The sequence below is a fragment of the Colletotrichum jinshuiense genome, chromosome 9, assembly GCF_051148585.1.
Source record: "Colletotrichum jinshuiense chromosome 9, complete sequence".
In the NCBI taxonomy this organism is placed as follows: domain Eukaryota; kingdom Fungi; phylum Ascomycota; class Sordariomycetes; order Glomerellales; family Glomerellaceae; genus Colletotrichum; species Colletotrichum jinshuiense.
Genome location: NC_139316.1, coordinates 1,782,220 through 1,805,683, shown reverse-complemented (window position 1 = coordinate 1,805,683; position 23,464 = coordinate 1,782,220). Strand labels below are relative to the sequence as shown.

At 51.8% G+C, this 23,464-nt stretch overlaps 10 protein-coding genes across 10 annotated transcripts; 4 read left to right on the top strand and 6 right to left on the bottom strand.

The window, feature by feature from the left end:
- Positions 1–741: 741 nt before the first annotated feature.
- Positions 742–2,397, bottom strand: EsH8_IX_000503 (major facilitator superfamily domain-containing protein; the record flags this gene model as incomplete). The annotated part of the gene is made up of 4 exons (XM_083266839.1): positions 742–811; positions 1,331–1,575; positions 1,638–2,319; positions 2,384–2,397. The coding sequence occupies 4 exons, from the start codon at positions 2,395–2,397 to the stop codon at positions 742–744; spliced, it is 1,011 nt and encodes a 336-aa protein (XP_083130404.1).
- A 1,167-nt stretch (positions 2,398–3,564) lies between these two features.
- On the top strand, positions 3,565–4,551 carry EsH8_IX_000502 (uncharacterized protein; the record flags this gene model as incomplete). The annotated part of the gene is made up of 3 exons (XM_083266838.1): positions 3,565–3,706; positions 3,760–4,181; positions 4,243–4,551. The coding sequence occupies 3 exons, from the start codon at positions 3,565–3,567 to the stop codon at positions 4,549–4,551; spliced, it is 873 nt and encodes a 290-aa protein (XP_083130403.1).
- A 544-nt stretch (positions 4,552–5,095) lies between these two features.
- Positions 5,096–5,699, bottom strand: EsH8_IX_000501 (RpiB/LacA/LacB family sugar-phosphate isomerase; the record flags this gene model as incomplete). Its single annotated transcript, XM_083266837.1, has 2 exons — positions 5,096–5,206; positions 5,283–5,699. 2 exons carry the CDS (start codon positions 5,697–5,699, stop codon positions 5,096–5,098), a joined length of 528 nt encoding a protein of 175 aa, XP_083130402.1.
- Positions 5,700–6,522: 823 nt separating this feature from the next.
- EsH8_IX_000500 (ketose-bisphosphate aldolase) lies at positions 6,523–7,448 on the top strand (the record flags this gene model as incomplete). Its single annotated transcript, XM_083266836.1, has 2 exons — positions 6,523–7,118; positions 7,178–7,448. 2 exons carry the CDS (start codon positions 6,523–6,525, stop codon positions 7,446–7,448), a joined length of 867 nt encoding a protein of 288 aa, XP_083130401.1.
- Positions 7,449–8,016: 568 nt separating this feature from the next.
- EsH8_IX_000499 (transcription factor domain-containing protein) lies at positions 8,017–9,092 on the bottom strand (the record flags this gene model as incomplete). The annotated part of the gene is made up of 2 exons (XM_083266835.1): positions 8,017–8,034; positions 8,106–9,092. 2 exons carry the CDS (start codon positions 9,090–9,092, stop codon positions 8,017–8,019), a joined length of 1,005 nt encoding a protein of 334 aa, XP_083130400.1.
- Positions 9,093–10,143: 1,051 nt separating this feature from the next.
- Positions 10,144–12,006, top strand: EsH8_IX_000498 (Dak1 domain-containing protein; the record flags this gene model as incomplete). The annotated part of the gene is made up of 2 exons (XM_083266834.1): positions 10,144–10,627; positions 10,835–12,006. The coding sequence occupies 2 exons, from the start codon at positions 10,144–10,146 to the stop codon at positions 12,004–12,006; spliced, it is 1,656 nt and encodes a 551-aa protein (XP_083130399.1).
- A 776-nt stretch (positions 12,007–12,782) lies between these two features.
- Positions 12,783–13,514, bottom strand: EsH8_IX_000497 (uncharacterized protein; the record flags this gene model as incomplete). Its single annotated transcript, XM_083266833.1, has 1 exon — positions 12,783–13,514. The coding sequence occupies one exon, from the start codon at positions 13,512–13,514 to the stop codon at positions 12,783–12,785; it is 732 nt and encodes a 243-aa protein (XP_083130398.1).
- Positions 13,515–14,774: 1,260 nt separating this feature from the next.
- On the top strand, positions 14,775–15,708 carry EsH8_IX_000496 (uncharacterized protein; the record flags this gene model as incomplete). Its single annotated transcript, XM_083266832.1, has 2 exons — positions 14,775–15,149; positions 15,223–15,708. The coding sequence occupies 2 exons, from the start codon at positions 14,775–14,777 to the stop codon at positions 15,706–15,708; spliced, it is 861 nt and encodes a 286-aa protein (XP_083130397.1).
- Positions 15,709–16,184: 476 nt separating this feature from the next.
- Positions 16,185–18,593, bottom strand: EsH8_IX_000495 (major facilitator superfamily domain-containing protein; the record flags this gene model as incomplete). The annotated part of the gene is made up of 5 exons (XM_083266831.1): positions 16,185–17,267; positions 17,324–17,816; positions 17,881–17,930; positions 17,983–18,353; positions 18,413–18,593. 5 exons carry the CDS (start codon positions 18,591–18,593, stop codon positions 16,185–16,187), a joined length of 2,178 nt encoding a protein of 725 aa, XP_083130396.1.
- Positions 18,594–21,403: 2,810 nt separating this feature from the next.
- EsH8_IX_000494 (homoserine O-acetyltransferase) lies at positions 21,404–23,113 on the bottom strand (the record flags this gene model as incomplete). Its single annotated transcript, XM_083266830.1, has 3 exons — positions 21,404–22,445; positions 22,497–22,887; positions 23,071–23,113. 3 exons carry the CDS (start codon positions 23,111–23,113, stop codon positions 21,404–21,406), a joined length of 1,476 nt encoding a protein of 491 aa, XP_083130395.1.
- Positions 23,114–23,464: the final 351 nt, after the last annotated feature.

Below are 23,464 nucleotides of genomic sequence, written 5' to 3'. Positions count from 1 at the left end.
ACCTTTTCAAGACCCGCCACTGACAGACATGGCAAGAAGCGACATCAATGCAGGAGACAACGAAGAAATTGCCACAACTGTCTCTGAAGTCCTCGTTCATCAGCCAGGAGCTGCTTTTCGGCAGTCTGAATCTCAACTAGAGGGGAGTCTAGATGGATTCGATGGGTTTCTGTTCGATTTTTCATTCGACCCAGCTGAATTGCCGTGTTCTCAAGACGAGGTTAATCTTCCAGGCAACACTCTCGAAATTGTGAAGACAGCTGCGTTCGCTAACTCGAGTACATCATCTCTGAATTTTGAAGAGTGGGATTCCGGCTATGGATCAATATCATCTGGTTCCAAGTTCGACTTCAGCTCCGGCACCGACCCAGGGAACCAGACCTAATGCCAGGGTTTAGTACCAATTTACAACCCTCTCCCGCTAGTTTTGAAACCTAGACCATACATTCATCAGAAAAACTCGATATTTTCTGACTGTTTGTTTCATATCGCTGCCAGTTCTGGACTAGTTATGTCAAATGTCTTGGAAACCGTCACCGAGTCGCAAAAAGGATCGGGCAGGAATACGGGGCAATGGTTTTGAAGCACTGCTCGGGGGTTCGTTCTCCAAAAAAATTAATAAAAGCGGAACGTCTCATCCCACATTTCTCCCATATCCTTCTTTAGTGAGTTAGATGCCTAGCTGGGTCTGTTAGCAAAAAAAAAAAAAATTTGGTCGACTAACTCTTCGATGCTGTTAACTCAATTGAAGCCCAACACAACCTCCTGAGTAGTCATGACGGAGTTGTTTGTTTTATAGTTGACGTTAAGACTGGCACGAAGTTACGATATTAGCCAAGCATAAATTCCTCCCTTACAACAGTTATGAATCAAAGCGTTCTCAGGCCAATAACTGCACTCAAATCCCTCAAGCTTCACTGATTAGTAAATATGATCATCATTGTTGGTACTTGAATAGAACATGAAATTTGGTTTTCTCAGAAAACTCCCTCTGCTCTGGGGAGAAGATGTTGTATTGACTTTAACCTATGTCATTTTCTATCCGGCTCTGGTCTCTCTCCGTAAAAGAAAGTGAAGAACAACGTAGGAAACTATACCCGTAAAACATAAGCCGCTGATGATTCCAAAGCCCAAGATATATTTTGGTGCGTCGCTAGATGGGAAGAGGTACGCTCCATAGATCTGTGCAAGATTACCCATGGCGTTGACGAATGCAAGAGAAATGGCTTTCGTTTCGTTGGGCATAGAGCCAAAGCTAACGGAGGCATATGAAAGAGCCAGACCATTAGAAGCCCAAAGCCCAGAAGCCATGATAACCAATAAGGCGTACCTGGCCTTGAAGTCGTAGACAACGCAGATAATGATGGCACAGAGCATGGCGACAGTCATCCAAGCGCCAAGGATCAATCCGCGCCACTTGGAATATTTGTCGGCAAAATACCCGGTGATTGCCGTTGAGACGAACGCAATTCCAAATATGGGGATCGTCATGTATTGTGCAGCCGTCGATTCGTAGCCCAAACCCTTGACCAAGGTGGGGTAGAAGTATGACAGAGTTGAGGATCCAACAATAGCCTGTGTAAAAGAGGGTTAGCTACCATTGTAGTCGTAAATATAATTACTTCCATTTTACGTACCATGTAGCCGACAACGAAGAGCCAGGTTCTCCAGCTAACCATACTAAGTTTGAAGGCTGCCCAGTGTCCCAGGCGAGGCTCTTCCTCGGTTCGAATCTGTTGAGCTGCGGTTTGAAGCCTTCTAATCGCCAGATCGCGCTCTTTCTCGTTGAACTTTTTGATAGAGGTGTTGGCGGGGAAATCAGGGAGAGCCCAGAAAGCAATGAAAGCAGCGCCAATGGTGGCGGCACCCTCAACCACGAACAGCCAACGCCAGCCCGCTATGCCATGAGTCCCGTCAAGACCGCTTGTGATAGAACCAGCCAGGAGACCACCAAAGGCTCCAGATAAGATCGCGGCTGAAATGTAGACAGCGAAGCGCTTGCTCTGCTCCTCCTTCTTGTACCAGGAGGAAAGCAGAAGCAACACACCGGGTGCGAAGCCAGATTCCAGTATACCCATAATCACACGAAACCCAACCAGTGACTTATAGTTTGGCGTGAAGGCCATTCCGATGGTAACAGCACCCCATAGGCTCATGATGCCCGGTAGATAGACACTGGGTCGTGTTCTGGCTAGGACCATGTTGGAAGGAACTTCAAAGACGACATATCCGACGAAGAATACAACGAGAGCGATCGAGTATCGGCCAGAGTCGAGATCGAGGTCTTTATCCATACCGGCAATCTTGGCATTGCCTATGCTGAAGTTAAAGAAGACATGTCAGATTGGGGTTCATGAGTGAGGGCCAGTTTGCGGAGACTTACTTGGTTCTGTCCATGTAGGAGAGAAGATACTTTGTGCCAACAGTGTTAGTCTTTTCAAGTGACGAGCCGCGAGAATAAGTTACTAACCATGATAAAAATAAGGGGTAACAAGTATGTGTCTATCTTGCGGACCAGCCTTTTCTCTTCCTCACTATCCGGTACATAACCGTCAACTGCCTCCCACTCCGTGTCTTTCGAGATGGCATGTTCATGTTCGTTGCTAGTGCTTTCGTTTTTCTCCATTTTACCGTTGCTGTCAGATGCAGAAGATAGAGAAACTTGATGAGAATTGGCGGGAAAAGCCAGCTGTTATCCCATTGGGAGAATGGAGGGTTGTGAACAAAAGCGGATGGGAGTGGGAATATAGAGCCGTCGAGATCAACTGGCCAAAAAGTATGTTTTAAGTATTTTATCCTTTCTACATATGATTATCACAACCGAGAATCGAACTGTTGCTGAAAGCGCTTGGATCGAGGAGCTGCCTTGGCCAAAATGCCTGTTCGGTTTGCTTCTACGTAATTTTCTGGAGGCAGTCTAGCCTGTAAGTGTGCTGTCGTACCATCGACGAGGACTCGAGGATCGTCCGAACTACTCATTGGTCTGGTTCTCCGCAACCGCAGTCCGGGGAACTGGGGCTTCAGGCAACCCCTTCCAATTTTGCGGGGTACGGGGAGGTGTCCCGGAACAGCATGTAGTAGCGCCATTGAGTGTGCGACCTCGTCTCGGGGACAATTAAACTGGGTCTAGAATCGCTCCCTGTGTCTCGCGGCTGAGAACATCGCGTCTCGAGGCTCGAATACGACATGAGACAACCAATGACCGCGAGCCGCGGCAATCCTCAAACATGAGTGTGGCAAGTTGACAATGTCCCTCGGAATATAGGACGACAAACTTGATTGAGAACCTCGTAATGGGCTCGAAACGCGTCTCGAGAGCCTCCTAACATCCGATCCCTGAGAACTCCCCAGCGGCAAAGTTCCCGAGTGCGGATAACGGCTATTATTGAACCATACGCGCATATACTTAAGGCGCCAAACAGATTACCATGATGTTGACGATCTGAACGAATATCAACCAAATTAGTTGCTTCATTTCGACATTCACAAAAATCTTTTGGGATTCCGCATCAAGAAAACTCTAATTTAATTACTCTCAAGTTGGAAACATTTCGAAATCACCAAATGACGGGGTCTTCAGAGCAAAACGGCAGTCAGGCCACGGCCATTCCCACGAATGGCACGAATGGTACTTCGCAATACCTCAGCACACTTCCTTCAGAAAGTCACGACTGGAAGGTTTCTCTAAAAGATAAGGTCATTGCAAGTGAGTTCTTCAGCAGAAACCCTTTCCAATTTATTGCGTTGACGCGGGCATAGTTACGGGAGCAAATCAGGGCATTGGCCTTGGGATCGCAGAGGTCTGCCTCGCCAACGACGCAGCATGTGTCTACAGTCTAGACATCACCGAGCCGGCAGAACCCTTTGCCGGCCTTCTCAAACGGTTTCCGGGAAAATTCGAGTTCCAGCACTGTGATGTGACAGACTACCACAGCGTCGCCGCTGCAGTTGACGCCGTCGTTGCCGCCAAGGGCCGCTTCGACGGCATGGTTGCCAACGCCGGCGCTACAAAGCATCAACCTGCTCTAGATTTCACCCCGGAGCAGTTTGAAAGATTATTTAAACTAAACGTCAATGGCTCGTGGAATTGTGCTACTGCTGCCGCAAGGGCGTTCATCAAACTTGGTTGCAAAGGAAGCATTGTTTTCACTGCTAGCATGACCTCATACAGACCAAACCGGGTAAGCAAATTCAATTCCAACCATCTGAGCCACATTTATTGATAGTTCTATTTAAATTTAGGCTGCGCCTTCTGCGCCGTACGGCGCCACAAAGGGTGCGATTCGTAACATGACACATACGCTGGCCATGGAGTGGGCTGAACATGGCATTCGTGTCAATTCCATCTCTCCAGGCTTTGTCAAGACGGCTTTGACATATTATGTCGAGACATCGCCTGACTGGGATACGAAGATGAAGTACTACGGCGGCATGCCCCGTCTTGCTTTGCCGCAGGAACTGGGTGGCGCCTATGTGTACTTGCTGAGCGAAACGGCAACTTACACGACTGGTATTGATATCCCAATTGCGGGAGTTGTGGGAGCATGGTAAATGGAAAGAAGGAACCTCGTTCTAAGACGAAGGAATTGCGACAACTGTCGTAGAGTCATAAAACATGGAGGTGTGCAGTGGACTGAATGAACTCTTATACTGGCTGCACAACAGGCTGGGACCATGTTATACTCCGGTTGGTAGACGCGTCTATAGAAACTAAGCAATGCAACAAAATTCATCAGATATTACTTGATTCCAGCCATTGAGTATATGTGCATACAGGCCTCTCTAACCCCAGAGATGTCGACGGATGATCGTACTCAGTATAACAAGAGGGTTGGTTAAAGAGGTCAACCTATTATTCTACCTTACTCGTTCACTGCCTGTTCAGTGACTTCCACTCAAAGAACATCTAGTTATGCATTTTCAAACGCTATGCGAAGCTGTGTCTTGAGCACAATGTCGTACTAGGAGCTTGAAATATCACCTGTCCTATTATGACATTTACGGGTTTTTATGATTTAAAGTGGAATTCCAAAACATCAATCAACATTATCGAATACAATTGCATAAATGTGCTAATGCTTTGATTTATCTGTACCTAGGCCTGTTGAGCGATGCCGTTCCCGCCCACGCCAAACGCATTGGCTTTACTAGACTGCCTCGTATCATAATCATCAATCACCTTCACCTTCGCCGCCGAGGCCGAAGTCTTGAGAAGTAGTTTCTATCAGCAACAATGAATGGACTCAAAGGTCAAGAAAACGGCCTAACAGAAGCGGACTTACAGGATCAAACTGGTAGCTTAACCACTCCCCCACCAGCCGTCTTGCAAGTTCAATCCCGATGACACGTTGTCCGAGACATAGAACTTGGGCATTGTTGCTCTTGATAGCCCTCTCGACCGAAAAGCTGTCATGTGCTGTTACAGCCCGCACACCGGGGACCTTGTTGGCTGAAATAGCAACACCTAGTCCCGTGCCGCAGATGAGAACCGCCCGGTCGACCTCGCCGCTAGCAACGGCCTCGGCAGCAGCAAGCGCGAAATGTGCATATGCGGTCTTATCGGCCTCGGAGCCGGGACCGAAATCCACAACGGTACTTACACGCTGGTCTGCTGCAAGATCCTGGGCTATGATGGACTTATAGTGGAAGCCGGCATCATCGCCGCCGATTGCGATGCGGAGGCCGGTGGGAACTGTCATATTGAATAAAAAGCGTGAATAAAAGTAAGGATGAACAAGATTTTGAGTTCAAAGAGAATAATGAAAACAGGAGGATGTAGATTTGTGGGTTGATTCAAAACGATATCATGAAATCAAAGAATCTGGCATCCTTTTTGACAGCCATCCTCTATTCAAATGCAATCTCAGACCAGAGGCCCGAGATATTTTAGGAACAGCGATTGTGTACCGATCTTCTCAGAGCGATCTGAATCTAGCTGATGACGATACTACCATAGGTGAACAGGGGCGAGTGCCCGCGCTTCGTGGCCAGTGGGGCGAGTGCCCGCGTGTCGGGTCCCCAACCTACCTCACATATTAGTGCAACAAGTGAGAGTAACACCTTGGACCGGACGCGGAGTGGAACATATGGAGGGGAAGCAAGGAGGATCTCGTGTTTCTCATGTCAGTATGCATATGAATCATTTCACTAAACGAGTTTTTATGAGAACTGCCACACAATCAATTTCATACTATACGTAGCGTTCATCGCTGTAAACAGCACGCCCATTTGAATCATGCATGGGTGGCCTAAATACCGGCATGTTTGCATCATGTAGATAAATGACCACCACAACTGGGCTTTTTGCTTCTTTTGCTTCCTTGAATAGTACGGATATACATCTCTACTCAAACGATAGTTATACGCCCTACTTTGCTGGCTGCCGTACCGTCGCTGACACGGACCTCCCCTTTTCGGCCTTCAATCTTGAAACCTGTTCACCTCAACGATCAACCGATTGATAAGCACACCATATATCAAGTACCAGGAAAAATGCCATCCTTATCAGATGCCAATTTGACCATGAATTCTTGGGATCCTTCGCGGAATATAACCTACAAAATTCTCAAAGCCGCCGAGGAGGGGCAGTACGGCGTAGTCGCGCCTATAGCCTACAATATCGAGCATATCATCGCATTCATTCGGGCAGCCGAAGCAAAGCGAAGCCCTTTAATCATTCAGTTCTTCCCTTGGGCCATTACCTTCTCATCTGGGCTCCTTGTTCACGCCGCAGCGCATGCAGCCCGCGCTGCCTCTGTTCCCGTTGCCATCCACTTAGATCATGCACAAGACGAGGCCATGATACGACTCGCTGCGGATACACTTCCTTTCGATAGCATCATGGTGGACATGAGCCACTATGAGATGGAGGAAAACCTGGCCAAGACAACGACATTGGTAGCTTACTGTCACGAAAGGGGCATCGCAACTGAGGCAGAGCCGGGAAGAATTGAGGGTGGCGAGGACGGCATTGCGGATACGGCTGATCTCGAAGGGGCTCTTACGACGGAGGAACAGGTTGAGGACTTTGTTGCTACAGGCATTGACTTCTTGGCACCTGCTTTTGGCAACGTCCATGGCGAGTATGGTGCCAGGGGCCCTGTATTGGAGTTTGACCGGTGAGACCGCCCGGTTCACAACGTTCAAATGACCGTTACTGACAAGACCTATGATTTAGTTTACAAAAGATCCGCGAGAAAGTCTCAGGGAGAGTCCGAGTTGTGCTTCACGGAACAAACGACTTTCCCGAAGACTTGATGCAAAAGTGTATTCGGGGCGGCGTATCGAAGGTTAACGTTAACAAATTGGTCCTTGACGATTATCTGGCCCATCTGAAAAAGAACGCGTCAAGTCTGAGTCTGACCACATTAATGGAACAGGGAGTTGACGAAGCTCAAAAGTTAACGGAGTGGCAGATGGATGTGTGCAAGTCCACTGGCAAGGCATGAACCACCAATATTCCATACTTTGGTTTACGCATATATATGGCACCAAATAGAAGCTTATAGTATATTTAAAGTGCAAGTATATACATATAGTACATGGGATTAACGCGGATTGCCAGGACTCTGACTGTCAGCGTTGGCCCAGGCATGCCTCAAGTCGTCTCGCCAGGTTGCCATGGGCGTCCAACCAACTCTTTCTTCGCTCTTTTCAATTAATGAAATAATTGCGTTTCTCTTCGTAGGATCTTGAACGCACAGACCAGCCCCATAGAGGCATTGAGCGGAAAGAACCTGACAGCTTTCATCTGTTAGTTCCATGGCTATCCCACAGATGGTGTCAACGGCCTCGGAAAGGGACCGCTGCATCTTCAAATATCCGTCGAACCCAGATGATATTGGGCTGTGAAGAAGGAGAAGAATCTTTGCAAAAGAGTATGCTTGGAGGGCAACTCCAAACTGGGGTGGATGAACCCATAGCGGAGTGAAGACGTCGGAGGGGTTCGATGGAGTTGGGAGAGGTTTGAACCCATCACCCAAGAAAGATTTCCATCGCTCCATCTCAGCCAGCATCTCATTGCCAGCCCTTGATCTGTTCCCAGCAGCCGAAGAATCAGTCGTGGACGACGCCTCCATCATGCGAGAGTAAGCACAATAATTCACCGCTCGAGAGAGCAGGTAAATGGCTCGGTCTGCGAGACCATGCTGGTCAAGTTCGTGATAATCCTTGTCTGCCGCCCAAAAGCTCAGACACCGCCTCTTTTCTCGGAAAGCAGCCCATATATCCTGGCGGAGCCAAGCCCACCACACCGCTTGTCGAAGGCCGCCTGATGACCCATTCACGTCTTGAGATCTCTGAATCCAGAAAACGCCTTTCAGATGCCGCTGCCAGTTGCCCCTGCCATCCGACTCGTCGAGCATCTCGTAAGCTGAGATTACTATGGCTGTGGCGTTGAGTTCTTCCGAAGCAGTATAGCTTGTATAGGCCAGTGCTTCTTGGACATAACGAAGGGTCTCATAGTAGTATCGTACCCATTCACCTCCAGAGTCGTGCCCCGAGCTTCCATCACTGGAGTCTAATCCTCGATTCGCCCCTTCCAACTTGGAAAGATGTTTGGCTGACAAAGCGAGAATGGCATTCATGAGACCTGCGTTTCGCAAGGCTAACCGGACTGCGTAAGTGGAAAAGAGCTTTTGAGGGTCCAGGAAGTCCAGCCAGCGAGCTGAGCGTTCTGTGAAGTGTCGAAAGAGAACAGCCTCACGATTGGTCAGCGTGATGGGCTTGTTTGATTGCCAAGCCTTCCGCTCCGTATATGAGACATCGTTGAGCCGAGACTGTAGGTTGGCTGCATTGGGTGAGCTATGGAGCGCCTCCAGCTGCCTCTGCTCGCCCTCTTCCGGTGCGGGACTTGGGGCTAGAGAGAAGCCACTGTCGGCTTGTGCAGCATCGGTGGCGAGCAAGCCGAGCCATCGCGTGGAGGCTAAGTCGGTGGTCCAGAGCTCGGATGCGACGGTCTCGGGGGAGTAGCTGTAAGCATCGCCGAGTGTCAGTCCCGCCGATACGGGCGGTTGGCTCACATACGACGCATGAGCCGTGCCGAGTTCATCGGGAGGGCGCGATACTGGTGACGACTGCGAATCGAGGCTCATAGACCCGTTTGAGTCAATCGATTGGGGGTGCACATGAGCATGCGGCTGCTCTCCACTCTCACGAGGATACGTGGTTGCGATTATGGACTCCTGACTGCAGGCAACGGGAGTTGATCCCCTGCCCGCTTCTTGAGACACCCGGGGAAAGACGCAGTGACGAGATGAGATGCTGCATGGCCCACACACGGGCTGTTTCTCGTCACATTTCTTATGCCGCTCTCGACAGGTTAAGCTGCAAGAAAGTCAATGGCCACGAATCGAGGCAGCAAAAGTGGGGGGATAGCCTTACCAGCCCGTTTTGGTGCGCAAGCCACGCCCTCGGGGCTTTCTGATGCGCTTCTTTGGCGGTGCGGTTGCATTTCGACTTCTGTCCATGAGGTCATGACATGCTGTGTCCGCAGTGTACAGGCTCTGGTTGTAAGGACTACGAGACGCGGCTTGACAGGGTCGGCTAGAGAAACTGACGAAACTGCGTATGCCGAGTCAACTTTCATAGACTGGAGCACCAGTAACCTGGAAGAGCTGCAGGCCCGAATGGCTATTTCCGAGGCGTGTGGAGCAAAGTCGGCGCTCACTCTCGGCTCTACGTTGGTTTTCGGGACTTGTCCGGTTGTTGTTGATGAGTTGATTGCCGATCTGGGACTCAGTCGAATCTACCGACCGTTAAGTGCGGGGGTACGCGGGGGAAACGAACCACTCCCCCAATAAGGCTTCCGGGGGGCAGGGGTAACGCGGCTAAAGTCCAGGCTCCTCTTTGAACCATAACCCGCGTCTCGCGACCACACATTGCCTCGCTTGTTGTTACCCTAAGAGTGAGAACTTGAAGGTAGCCCATGACGCCGCTAAGATGGTTAAGATCGTGTCGAGACGGTAGCATGGCTCGAAGCGCAAGGGTTAGATCAAACGCGCCTACGACTTAACAGCAGCCATGTAAGCGAGCATGAGAATGATAGCTAGATTGATGTTGTTGCCATATATCCGGGAGTCGCGTCCGTCGTGACTGAGGCCCCTAACACCTTGGACATATGTCTCTGAATGCAACATCTTCAAGATGGCGACAAAACACTACTTCCCTGACACCGCCGCAAACACGCTTGTCCCGCGGGCCCTGCGAGCCCTTGTCTCGGCAAACCCTCATCTGACTCTCAGCGAGGCAAATCGCGTCGTCGCAAACTCGCACAACGACCGCTCAACTGTGAGCATCATTGGCGGCGGCGGATCCGGTCATGAGCCGGCATGGAGTGGATTCGTCGGCGAGGGCCTTCTCTCCGCAGTCGCGTGTGGTGATATTTTTGCTTCTCCTAGCACGAAGCAAGTGTTGGAGGCCATGAGGTTGGCCCCTTCAAGTGCGGGAACCATCCTGCTCATCACGAACTACACTGGCGACCGGCTTCATTTCGGCCTCGCAGCTGAGAGAGCAAAAGCTGCTAGTCTTACCAACAAAATTGTTGTTCTCCCTGCAACAGATGATGTTTCTATTGGCAGAAGCAAGAGCAGCAGAGTTGGCAGGAGAGGAATGCCAGGTCACATTTTTAGTGAGTCGGAAATCAACATGAGCTCTCCAAAACAGTGCTAGTTATTAACTGTTTCAGCCATGAAGATATTGTCCGCAGCTGCAGCAGATAAATACTCGTTTGATCGATGCGTGGATATTGGCAGATCAGTGAACGATCAGACTGTATCCATAGGTTCGGCCTTGAACCATTGCCATGTGCCTGGAAGACAGTTTCATTCCATCGCAGAAGACATTTGTGTGGTCGGCGCCGGAATCCACAACGAGCCCGGACAACAGCTCTTGACCCCCTTTCCGTCTGTCCAAGACCTCGTCGACCGAATGTTGAAGCTTCTTTGCGACCAAACTGACCCAGAAAGGGCCTTTGTAGCGTTTGAAGCCGACGATGAAGCCACACTCTTAATCAACAACTACGGCGGGCTTTCCGTCTTGGAGCTGGGTGCCTTAACAGATGAAGTGCAGACGCAACTGGCGTCGACGTGGGGCATCAATCCTAGTCGCACACTAGCCGGCGCATTCGAAACTTCCTTAAACGCTCCTGGTTTCTCAATCTCCCTGTGCAACGTCTCGGCGGCAGCAAGACAGTCGAACTCGACTACCGTTGAGTTACTGCAGCTTCTCGACCGTCCCACAACTGCGGTTTATTGGCCCAATACGATTCGTCCGGCAGCAGATGCAAGGAAGACGAACGGGGATGCCACAAACGGTCATTCTGGCTTGAATGGCAATGCCAATTCCACGTCAAATATCGTCAAGGTTGACCCGACGGTATTGGAAAGTTCAGTCAGATCAGGATGCGAAAGTGCGATCGCTGCTGAGCCACAGCTGACGAAATGGGATATGGTGATGGGCGACGGAGACTGCGGCGAGGCCGTTAAGGGTCTTTGCGAGGCTGTCATTCGGAATCTGGACAATGGAGTTGCGGCGAGCGGTTCCGTCTTCTTGTTCCTTGAATCAACAATCGAGGCCGTCGACGATATGGGAGGTACCCTCGGCGCCATCTTGGGTATTCTGCTCTCTGCTTTCTCTTCGGCACTTCGCTCCAAGGTCCAAGGGGACTCTATGACCGCTGCATCGTTATCCTCCGTGGTGTACGCTTCATCCCTGGCTTCGGCAGTTGAGTCTCTCAAGTCTCACACCCCTGCGAGGGAAGGCGACCGTACGGTCATGGATGTTCTGCTTCCGTTCACGGACAGTTTTGTCGAATCTGGAGACTTCGGTACCGCGGTGAAGGTCGCCGCTGAAAAGGCAGAGCTTACTCGGTATTTGAAGGCAAAGTTTGGCCGCGCAACATACGTGGGAGATGCAGCCGGCCAAGAGTTGCCTGACCCAGGAGCTTGGGCGTTGTATAAAATACTGCTAGGGATGGCTGAGGGTCTAGGAGTTGCGGTATTAATGTAACCGGGTTACGTAACTCGGGTGGTGATGATCAAAGGTACCTAATCCGAAGCAAACAAGCATGAATCCACCACTGTACCGATGAACAACCTGGCAAATTCTTAAAGATTCAGAGAGTTTTGTCTGTGATCAAGTCCCCTGGTTTTATATGAAAATGCTACAACGCCGACGGGCCCACAAAGTCACTCATGGCTCACTCGGGTTGTTGGGAGACTAGAAAAGGAAAATGGTAAAGAAACCCGAGGGAATAAGAGCCAGGCTTTGAAAGTGTAACCTTTCATCAGTGGTAAAAAAGCTTAATGAATTTCTCATGATGAGAGCTTAAGATGATTTATGCAATATGCAGGAATTCAAATACCAAACACCACATTTCTTAGTGCCTTTGAGCTTCCGATTTACCTCTGAGAACTCTCTTATTGTGCCTTGTACATCGACCTCAATGTCCGGCATCGCCACGCTCCCATCGCTCCTTCCTTCCAAAGTGTAGTTTTTAGCCCACACACAATGGACAATAACAAAGAAAACTCTGCAAGTCTAACATGCGATATCACATTTACACATAAAAGGAGAGAGGTGAGAGAGGGTGTTCTTGTTTTGCTAGTGGAGCTACGCTTTTAGGTCTGATGAACACCTCAAGATGTCACAAAGCATAACCGCAAGAATATCTGGTGACCCTTGAGGAATATTGATCAAAGTTTAAGTTTACTCCTCCGTTATTTCTCTCCAAGCTGCATAAAGAACGATCCTATTTCCATGACCCTTACGTACCCGGTTGTGGTTTAATGCATCTCCAAGGTCTTAATGGCACCACCGGGAATACCATGGCTGACATAGACCTGTGCAGACTCACCACCCTGGATCCAATGCTCTTCAACCAAGCGGATCTGCTTGAGCTCCTCCATGTCCTCTCCAGTCGCATTCTCAAGACCGTTCTGCGCTTCGCCTTGGACGTTGTTGTGAGCCAGGTTGATGAGGCGCGCACGACCCCAGTGAGTGACCTTTGACCAGTTCCAGACACCAACTCGTCCCTTCTCGTTGATGTCGTAGTGCAGGCTGACCTCTACTTTGGCTTCGGCCAACGTGAGTCCTCCTTCAATGTCGATGGATGCGTTGGAGAGCTCTGAGCCGCGGTGGCCTTGTTGATCGATCCAGAAGAAGCTGGCCTCGATGATACCACGATCGACAGCAGTTTTGAGGCTCACTTTGAGAGACACAGGCTGGCCGGCGCGTCTGTGGGGGGGAATCGTTCCGTTCTTGGGAACGTCTTGGTTGAGGGTGCCGATGAGGAGGGCACTTTCATTGCTGGTGCGTTTGCGGAGGGTGGGAGGGCTGGGGTTGGCGACATCGGTGTTCCAGCCGGACATGAAGACTCTAGTCCAGAACTCGTCGCGGATCTGGTCTAGTGTGGGAGGGTCGAGAGGATAGTTGCGCTGGATGAGAACGATGAGAAGGTCATCGCACATGCGCTGCTGTTCATCGGTGAGCTGGCTGAGACGCGAGATGACTGCCATGATGTCTGGTTCCTTTGCGTCACTCTTATGATTGTCGGATGGTTGTGTTTATCTCAGATAAATAAATCCCCAGGGTCAACACTAGAAAAAGATGGAGTGCGTCTTGGGGGGTCTGGTGTATTATCGTGAGTGTGAAGGTGTGAAGGTGGAGGTGTGAGAGTGACAGCGTGAGAGTAAGAATCTCAAAGGAGATTGAATGAAGGAAGGATGGATTTCGGAAGGAGTAATCCGGGGCTGTAATATGCTCCTGCCGAATGGAAGATGGAATACCAGAAATTCTGGTGAAGCGCGTCCGAGGTGAAGGGCAGATGATTGTGAGTCGGCCACCCCTGAGATTGGACTAAACTCCACCTATGTCGGTCGGTACCATGAGGATGACCAAGGGTGCAGCTTAGTTAAATAATATCTTTTCAACTTTGCCATGGAATTGAACATTGATCAAGTGTAGGTATTGTTTTCACATCACATCAAGTTCTCGCTCAGAACATATAGTTATGACCAGCCACAGTTAGGCAAGAATAAAGCAGTCCCAAATCAGTAGTTAACAGGCCCTTTAACTACCTGACCAAGTACAAACTTGGATATGAACACAGAAATTCAGCAAGGAAGCAAATACACTTGGTCTTTGAGGGTGAGGCTCGGAAACTCTTCCAACATATCGGCCAGGACTCCCTTGCCAACCTCCGGACAAGCCAGGGTCGGATGTAGCTCCTCCAATCTTTCATTTCCTCAAAGCTTTCGAAGACAACAATCGAGCCGCCACCTTCATGAAGCGCTCCTGGATCTAGTACGTCACCGTTCTCTCGGTCGACTCGCAAATGCTTTTCCTGTAGTAAGGGGACCCATAACATGATCCTTCATTTTAATTTCCTGATAGTACTTGTGTACGACAATAGAGACTGCACATTGAACTCGTTCCTTACCTAATGAATCTATCCTGGTTCGAGGCTAACCTGTCTCCTGGTGAATTTCACCCTTATTTCACGTTCCATGTGACCCATATGGAGACAACAATCTGTTCCCGCTCGATTATAGGACGAAGTGAAGTCATGTCACAAAGGAGGACCATTCACCAGGCCGAGCTTACTGATTATGACCATATCAACGTATTTTAAATACCCCATGGCTCCCTGGTCAAAAGTTCTCTTCTCTCTGCTCTGCAGAAGACGATCAAGCATCAACCTTGACAAGTACCCCCCTCGACACCGCAAACCGACAACTCAAGACGCGAGACACGGAAGACAAAGACCAACCAACAAAATGAGTGAACGACACAGATACCAAGGCCCGCGCTTCAGCGTCTCTGGGCCCGCCTACCCAGGCCTGCGGCTCGGCATCGGCATCATGGGCCACGACTGCGACGGCTGCGGCCGCAACATCGTTTACACGTGCTTCGACGACGTGCCCGCCAACGAGGCGGTGGCGTGCGCAGACGTCTGGGAGGAGCTGAGCAAGACCTTCGGTCCCGACTTCCACTTTCGCGAGCCCCAGATCAACGGGTTCTGGGACCTGGTCTTCGCGGACGGCTGGACTACTGCGAATCCCATTGGCAGCGCACCCCAGCTCTCGCCTATGGACGACGATCAGCTCATTGTTCCTTGTGGTGTATGGAGCTGTGACCTGCCGGATGTTGCGGTGAGTAAACCCCTTTGCGCAGAAGTCAACGTTCCGTTTAGTTAACTCTGGGCCTTTTCTCTCCCGCCGCCAGCCCGACTCGGCCCCCTTCCCCAACCGTGCCAAAGGCGAGACCGCCTACGTCAAGTTCGATCGCCGCGACCACGCCTTCGAGGCGCGTTTCGTCTTCTGCGACAGCTGGGGCCAGGAGGCCCCCGAGCGGCTCATCGACTACGACGTGCCCCCCCGGCGCAGCGACTGCAAGAACGCGCCGGCGTGCTACCTCGGCCGCGCGGCCTTCAAGTTCCACCAGCACGAGAAGCAGCGGCTGGGCCTCTTCAACGAGAACCTGGCCTTGCACATCGTCCGCCGCCGCCTGCGCCTCTGGGCGAACGACGGCTTCCGGCCCGACAGGGAGGGCCGCGGCGCGCTGCCCGACGGCGAGGCCCGGCTCTTTGCGAGGTTCGAGTGCAACGTGTGCCCGCTCCACTCATTGGAGATGATGAGCGGCGCCATGGCCGCGATGAAGGATGAGATGACTTATTTGGGAGCGCACATGCAGGGAGCATTCGTGGAGTGATTTTGACGAGAGTTAAGGGATGCCAGAGAGAATGAGACCTCCCCTTTTTTTTTCTTTGTCTTTGACAAGCGGATGGCTTGAGGCCGATGAAGGAGGACCAAACACGATGATAGCATACGCACAAAAATACATGGCGCAATGCTGGTTTGCTTTATGGAATGGCGGTTCAGTTTTCGCAACTCTTTGCCGTGAAATCGTCGTGCCCGGAGAATCGTGCTCTACAACATTTGTCCCGCAGTTGGGATGGCTCCAAGTTGTTCCTTGCAACCAAATTGGCAAAAAGAACGCAAATGAGTAAACTGGCGAGATCACGATATTCTAAATACTCGTCAAGTAGTATAATCTATACCGCGTGGGCGGCCTCGTGATGTCATTATCATGCACTTAACAACCAGATGAAAGCCATCCGGCAGATCTATCATCAAAATTTCCTATTTTAATCCCAGTAGGAAAGCCGTACACCCGCTTTGCGAAAATCAAGCCCGAGAATCGCGACGCAGCAAACTTCCGACGTCGTTCAGCCGTACGTTCTCCATCGGCTGCGCCCCGAGATCTATCCGGCCCCACCCGGCGCCCCATGTTGGGATTACGCCAGGCACCACTGTCTCGAGAGGCATCTGCTCGTCGACCGCGCCCATGTTCCTTCCGTACGCTGAAGAAACACCGCTGTTGCGGAAACTCATCGCGTATTCATCTGAGGCGTCGATGCTGCTGCCGGCTCCCCTCTCCTTCCTCCTCTTGCGCCAGTACCGGGATTGACTTCTCCTCCTGCGCTCTTCCTCGGCGATGAGATCCGGAGATGCCATGATACCAACCCGCGCGGCGGCTTTGGCGTTGCTGGAGCGAGGGTAATGGAAACCTGCCGGGTGCCCGCCGGCGAAGGGATTCCACTTCGAATGTTGTCGTGGGTAGTGCGATATGCTGCCGTTGCGGCCGCGGTTATAGGACGTCGGCATCTCGCCGGCGAGCTCTTCAAGCGTCATGCCCTTTGTTTCGGGAATGAGGAAAGAAAAAAACATGCCCAGAAGCATGAAGAGAGCGAAAAGTTGGAGGAGTCGATCGAGCCAGGGCGAACACGCATTCCCATGGCAGTCGGCGGGGGAGTCCTTGGTGAGCATAGGGATGCTGATGACCTGCGCTAGGATCGCACCGATCTTGCCCATCGCTGCAGATATACCGTGCCCTGTAGAACGGTACCGCGTTGGGAAACATTCCCCGGGGACGATGAATGTGGTGGTGTTGGGGCCGAAGTTGAAAAAGAACTGGCCGATAATGTACAAGGTTAGGAAGAGGGTGTCGGAAAGGCGGTGAAGCAAGAAACCAAGGACGCAGAATATCACTGTGAGTACTAAGAAGCCCATGATTTGGAGGGGCTTGCGACCGATGGTATCAACGGTGAGAACCGCTGCCCAGTAGCCTGGAATGGACCCAGCGCATGCCAGAATGATCAAGCCGATGGCTTGATTGTGTAGTTTCTCGTGGAAATTATCGCCGTCGGCGTAACCAATAGCCTGCAGTACTACAGTGCTGTTCAAGCCAAGGCCGTAAAAGGCCAAATCCTATCGAATGCGTGAGCGTGTGTGCCGGCGTTCCTTGTCATCGAGACCTGACCTACCAGAAAGAACCATGACATGGTGGTGCCTAGCAAGACCTTGAGATTTTTCCACTGTGAGAAGTACGCCAAAACGTCACGCCATGATGCACCTGGGGTATTGTAGGCAGGCCCCATTTGTTTCTTCATTTTTGCTTGCATCTCTGGGTCGACATCACCCCTCGACTTGCTCGTCATGTAAGCCCGAATGTCAGCATCGGCTTTCTCGACATCCTGCTCTACATCAAAGGTATACCGCGGCGTTTCGGGAATAGTGATTCGATAATACAAGGCTATGCAGGCAGGGATCGCACCCGTGCCGACGATGATACGCCATGAACGGTCAGCAGCAAGTTGGCATCGCTCATGGCAGTCGGAGAGACCGGGAACATCGAGGTAGGAGTCCTTGAAGGCTTCGGCCGTAACTAAAGCAACAACAGCTGCGCCTAGTTGGCCCATGCCCTGCATCGAGAAGACGGCCGCGATCATAGCTCCTCTCCAACGGGTCGGCGCAAACCTGAGAGATGTGTCAGCGCAAGCCTTTGGATAGTTGAGGCAATCTAACTGCCAGGATAACCCACTCCGAGGTGATGACTGAACTGAGTGGATAGTCGCCGCCGATTCCAACACCCTTGGGCCGATTAGCGAGGTGGCCACTTTTAATCGATCACTGGATCGCTTACCATGATGACCCTCCAGAATACCATGAGTCCGGTGAAGCTGACTGACTGGCTTGGCGACACAAGAGCAGCGCTCAAGGTTGCCAGGATGATGATTGCAAGTTCCACGCCGTACATCCGCCGTCTGCCGAAGACATCGGCCAACCAGCCGAACACGATCTGGCCGATTACAATTCCGGCGCTCGTAGAGGCCTTCAAGGCCGAGTTGACAGGGCCTGGCAACTCGCCGTTGTTGCCGCCATAGCCGTGCGTAATCTGATCGGGGGTTCCTTGCCAGAATACAACGCCGAGTAGGGTAGTAATGAGGTTAATGGCAAAGATATCGTACGAGTCGAGGAAGAAACCAACGCCTGCTACCAAAACAGCTCTTACATCTGCAGAATGAATGTTAGTATCCTACTGCTGATGACAGTGGAGTCTTGCGGAGACGAACGGTATAGTCCGAAAGGGACCTTGTCAATCTCGCTCAGGGCCAATCTTCTCCGCAGCATTGGATCCGTTATGTGAGAGTAGTCGTTATAGAAGTTGTGGAAGGCCTTGTTGCCTCCATACGTCCGCCGATGCCCCCCAACTTCGGTGGTCGGGGTCATCGGCGGCGGTAGCATGTCATCCATCTCGCAAGCCCGGCGATAACACAAGCCAGAGCAGCAATGGAGAGAAGTCGCGATGGCAATTTTGCCCGGTCTATGTTGCAGTTGTTCGCCAGGCTGCCATGGTGGAGTCCAGAAGTCTGCGTATCAGGCAGTGCCTATTCACCCCCGGTCTTCTCCTCCCGCGGTGAGATGTTCGTCGCCAAAGGTCGCCGGCCGGTTTGACGGTATCGCCGAGGTCAGTGGCCGGTTTCTCGCGCGAGACAAGACGCTGCGATTGAGATTGTTGGGTGTTCAAGATCAGGGCAAAGGTTTACGCGGCTCGGATATGGGTGCGTGGGAGCGAAGGGTGTGGGAGAGTTTAAAGGGGACCGCTCGAGGGCTGCAGAGATGCATACCACATTTGTCCCGCCCGATCCGTTCTGCAGGACCGCTGTAATGGGGCGAGGGGCTGAACGTGGATGGCAGGGGAAACGGCAAGGCAGGAAGGTCGCAGGGGGATGCTGGCCAGGGGGGAGACGGCAGCGACGTGACCGATTGGACGGGAAGACGTAATAGATGTCCGTGTGTGGTTTGGGCTTTCTTAAAGAGAGAAGTGTTAAATTGTACCGATGGTTCGAGAGCTGCCAAGCTGGCGGCACTGCAAGACAATTGAATGCGGAACCGCAGCTGTGGAAATATGCTAGGCGATTCACATTTGTCGCATGGCTTGTCAGTCTGTTTCCGGACGCGGTAAAGGCACACACATCGTCCAAGACGTGTGCCCTCAAGACAAAGGTTAAACTAAAAGTAGACGGCGCGTGTGTTGGTTGAGGGGAAAGAAGGTTTGTGGGTGTTTTGAAGGACGCAGAGTCCGATCCCTCGAAGAACTGTGTCTCAGCTGGTGGCGCCGAGAAGAGAAACATGGAATGATGCAGGATGAGATACACATTTGCCTTCTGCCAGACTCGTCGACAAGACGAACAAGAAGCGACCACACCACTTCACTCCAATAAAACGTGCTAGTGGGAAATATTCGGCGCGGTGTGGGCAACAACTGCGACGATTTAGGTACCACGTGCCGGAGACTACGGGCGCAAGGGAACGTTGACGAAAACAGCCCCCAACATTGTGGGCATGGGCGGCAACGTGGCCGGTCCTGGCTCTCGGTAACCAGACTTCGAGCCACAGCCCAGCTGCTGCCGAGCAGACAGACCCGTCATTTCTGAAATATCGAGAGCCAGAGTAGCATGAGATGAAGCACAGAGCAGAATGCTCCTACTAGCAACCGGGAGAAGAACAGACGGGTCCATGCCACAGACAACGCGTTGGCAACATTTCCTGGACATTGGAAGCACAAAAAGCAGAAGATCCACTTATTCACCGTTTGACAGAGCAACTCACATACACGACAGTAGGGTAATTGCTCAGTACTCTCATGGTACGATACAGTAATGCGGCATGTCTTCCCTCATCCGTCGGCACGCGGGCAGGGAAGGTGCCCCTTATGCGGTTGCCCCTATGTGGTAGTTCCTTCCCACCCCACCCAGATTCACTTTGAGACAGCAGGGGTTGTCCTTCTAGAAGGGTGCTGGAACATCAACCACACGGAACCCTTTTGACGCAAACCGGCAGCAGATCTGCCCCCTTGTCAACGCCGACGTTGGGTCCATGTTTGTTCCTTTTCGCATTGGACGCTTGGTGTTGGAGAAAACACGTTAAAACGCGCCTCTTATTTCACCCAGCGAGCCAACACTGCTTATTCTTCTCCGGTCCCTTTCCTTCCTTTTCAAGGCTGGGCCGGACACGCTCGACAGCAGCTGGCCAGAGCGTTGCAGTCTGACTGCGATTCTTCTCTTTCCCAGGCCCCCTCCCCTCCCATCCGCCTTATTCATGACAGGCAGGTGCGCACTGAACAACACCCCCCACGGCCTCCAGGCCTGCTAATGCCTCGCTTGGCTCCCCAAACAAGGGTGGTGAACAGGGATTCCCCGAGCCAATGGCAGGGATTCCCTTCGACACGTGGCTTTCGAAACCCGAAGGGACCGCAATTCATCACCTGTTGCCAATGCGCCTCTCGGTGATGTGCTGGTAAGGATTGGCAAGAGATGCAGCACCGTGCCGAGTTACAACATCCAACTGTCGATATATACCGAAGCTCCGGCCGGTATACTCTGCATTTACATCTTGGCATTCGATAAACTTTTGTTTCAACCGTCGCTCGCCGTCGACAATGTACGACTTCGTCTTCTGCCGGGGGCCCTTGGACTTTCGATGCAGTATGCTGAGCTCGTGATTACTCTCGCGTCCGACTGCATCGTATTGAACTGAGCAGGGTCAAGAACGCGTTCGGATGCTCCCTCTCGGGGAAGCCAATCCGGGCCAAGGTTTTAAATTGCAAGAGCAAGAGGGGGGAACTGGTGGGACTACTTTTACTGGGCGACGGATTTTGTCGTACCTGCGAAGCGGGATTCCGATCTGACAGGCTCGTGCTGTACGCTTCGTCCAGACGGTATCAAAGACGGCGGCCATACGGTGTCATCTGACAGGGTAAAGTACAGATGGCACGACGCGCTCTCGCCGGTCGTGGACCAAACATCTCCGAGCACCAATACCCGTCGCCATCCATGTTACCCGACTCTAAAAACGTTAGGTAATGCGCCATTTGTTAGTATGAGGCTCGTCCCAGACATATCCCTTTCAGTCAGACTTCATGTCATTGTAATGAGCGCCGCATAATCCAATCCAATTTTCCCCATCTAATTCCCCAGTCGCTGAGTTGTTGAAAGACTCCAGGCATGTTGAAACAACCAAACAAATACGAAAAACCCCGCCCAGTCCGTTCATCCGGCGGATTACCAGGCGGTAATATCCTCCACTTCGGCTTCTCCAAAGGTACTACTCTTGGTCAACTGGCCAACCTCGGCTTCTTCCACCTCTTCGCCCTCCTTGTTCATGATGTCTGGCAGCGTCTCCCTCAGGAAGTCTAGCACGTAACGGTTCACCTGCTCGAATTGGAGCAAAAATGCATCGTGGCCCTCGGGACTGTCGATCCGCTCAAGCCTGGCGTTTTTGATGTGCTCGGCAATCTCCTCCTGCTCGGCAAAGGTAAAGAGCCCGTCGCTCTCAATACCCAGGACCAGAGTGGGCTGCTCGATCAAAGCCAAGGCTTCGGCGATGGTCGAAGCACGGTCTCGGGAGACGTCGTGGGTGTCCAGCTTTCTCGTCATGGCGATGTAGCAGTTACTGTCGAATCGCTTGACGAATTTCTGTCCCTGGTAACGCAGATAGGACTGTGCCGAGAAGTAGGTCGACGTAGGGAGCTTGTCGCCTCCGGTTAGGCTCTCTGTTTGAGGGCCGTGAAACTGGGGGTCCAATGCCTCAGCGACCGCCTCAGCCGTCGGGCCACTGGCGGGCGTTTCCACAATGCCGCCTTGGCTGTTCTGGCGCGACATGCCGACTCGCTTGACGATATGTCCGTCGTTGTGAATGTGGAAGTGAGCCTCGGACGGCGTGCTAGGCCTGGGTCTCTCGCGGATGGTTTGCCGCCTCGAGGGGTCTGGAATGTTGCGTCCGAACCGCGACTCGAAAGAATTGCGGCTGCGGTAGGTCAGGAGAGCAGACATGCGTGCAGCACCGAGGCCGGTCGACGGGGGATCATCGAATGGGTAGTAGCCGTCGTCGTACTTGGGATCGGCGTAGATGCTCTGCCGTTGCGCCTCGCCCCAGCTGATACCCCATGCGCTGTGTCTGCTCGATGTTGCGATAGGCACGACGCATCGAATGTACTCTTTGCCAAGGTACGCCCACTCCAACACAAACATGCCGCCCAACGACCCACCGACGACTGCAGCAACTTGCTTCACGCCAAGGTCATCCAACAGCAACTTGTGTAGGCTAAATACGGTTAGTCATCGGGGTCAAGACAGTAGGAAGGATGCTGCTCACTTGACGTCATCGCGGATTGTAGTCAGGGGAAATTCTGGTCCATATCTATCCTTCGTCGGGTCTCCGTCCTTGGCAGTGACAGGGCTCGCAGTGCCATACGGGCTTCCCAGAGCATTCATGCAAACGATGAAGAATCTCGACGTGTCGAAAGCTCTTCCAGGGCCTCCAAGAAGAGGGCCCCACCAATCGCTGACATCAGCGCTGCCGGTCAAAGCATGGCAGATTACCATGGCGTTGTCGCCGTTGGGTGAGAGCTTGCCCCTAGTTGTGTAGGCCACAGGGACATTGCGGAGAGTGACCCCAGACTCGAGAGTGAATTCGGGTATTATCGCAAAATTTTGCTCCGGAATCAGGGCAGCAAACGGGTTCTCAGGCTGCGTCTGGGTTCTTTCTTACAGGTATTCAGCAACTGGTCTTCTCATCTCATGCCAACATCGGGGATAGCGATTTTGCAGCACACAAAGGAGCAGTATGACAACGACAAAGAACAATTGACTCGGATTGAGGAGGTGACAATGAAAATTAGGAGGTGATTGTGTCGCGAAGGCGCACTCAAGCAAGGGAGAATACTGACCGTACTTCGGCTGAGCGCCGTTTTCTTGAGTTTGTGCAGCCATCCCGATCTCGGAATGAACGAGGGGCAATATCGACTTCGTGAATCTGTGGACAAGGTCGTAAACTTGATGCTGCAAAAGATGCAGATGGTCAAGTATGGCAAGGGTAAGGTTCCTAGGATTCGAGCCCCTCCACGATGGCTAGATATGCGAGATATATGAAGAATCTGGGGGTTGAGCTTGCTCAGTGTGACTGTGTGACTGGTCGACGTTCAGTGAGAGAAACCAAAGACCTGGGTCAAAAATGGCGTAATCGCTGCAGTACGGAGTACATTGGACTTTTTTTTTTTTGTTTTTTTTGCCTGTGATTCATTGGCCGCGCGGGGTCGATGAGTCAGCCGATAAACAGTCAAT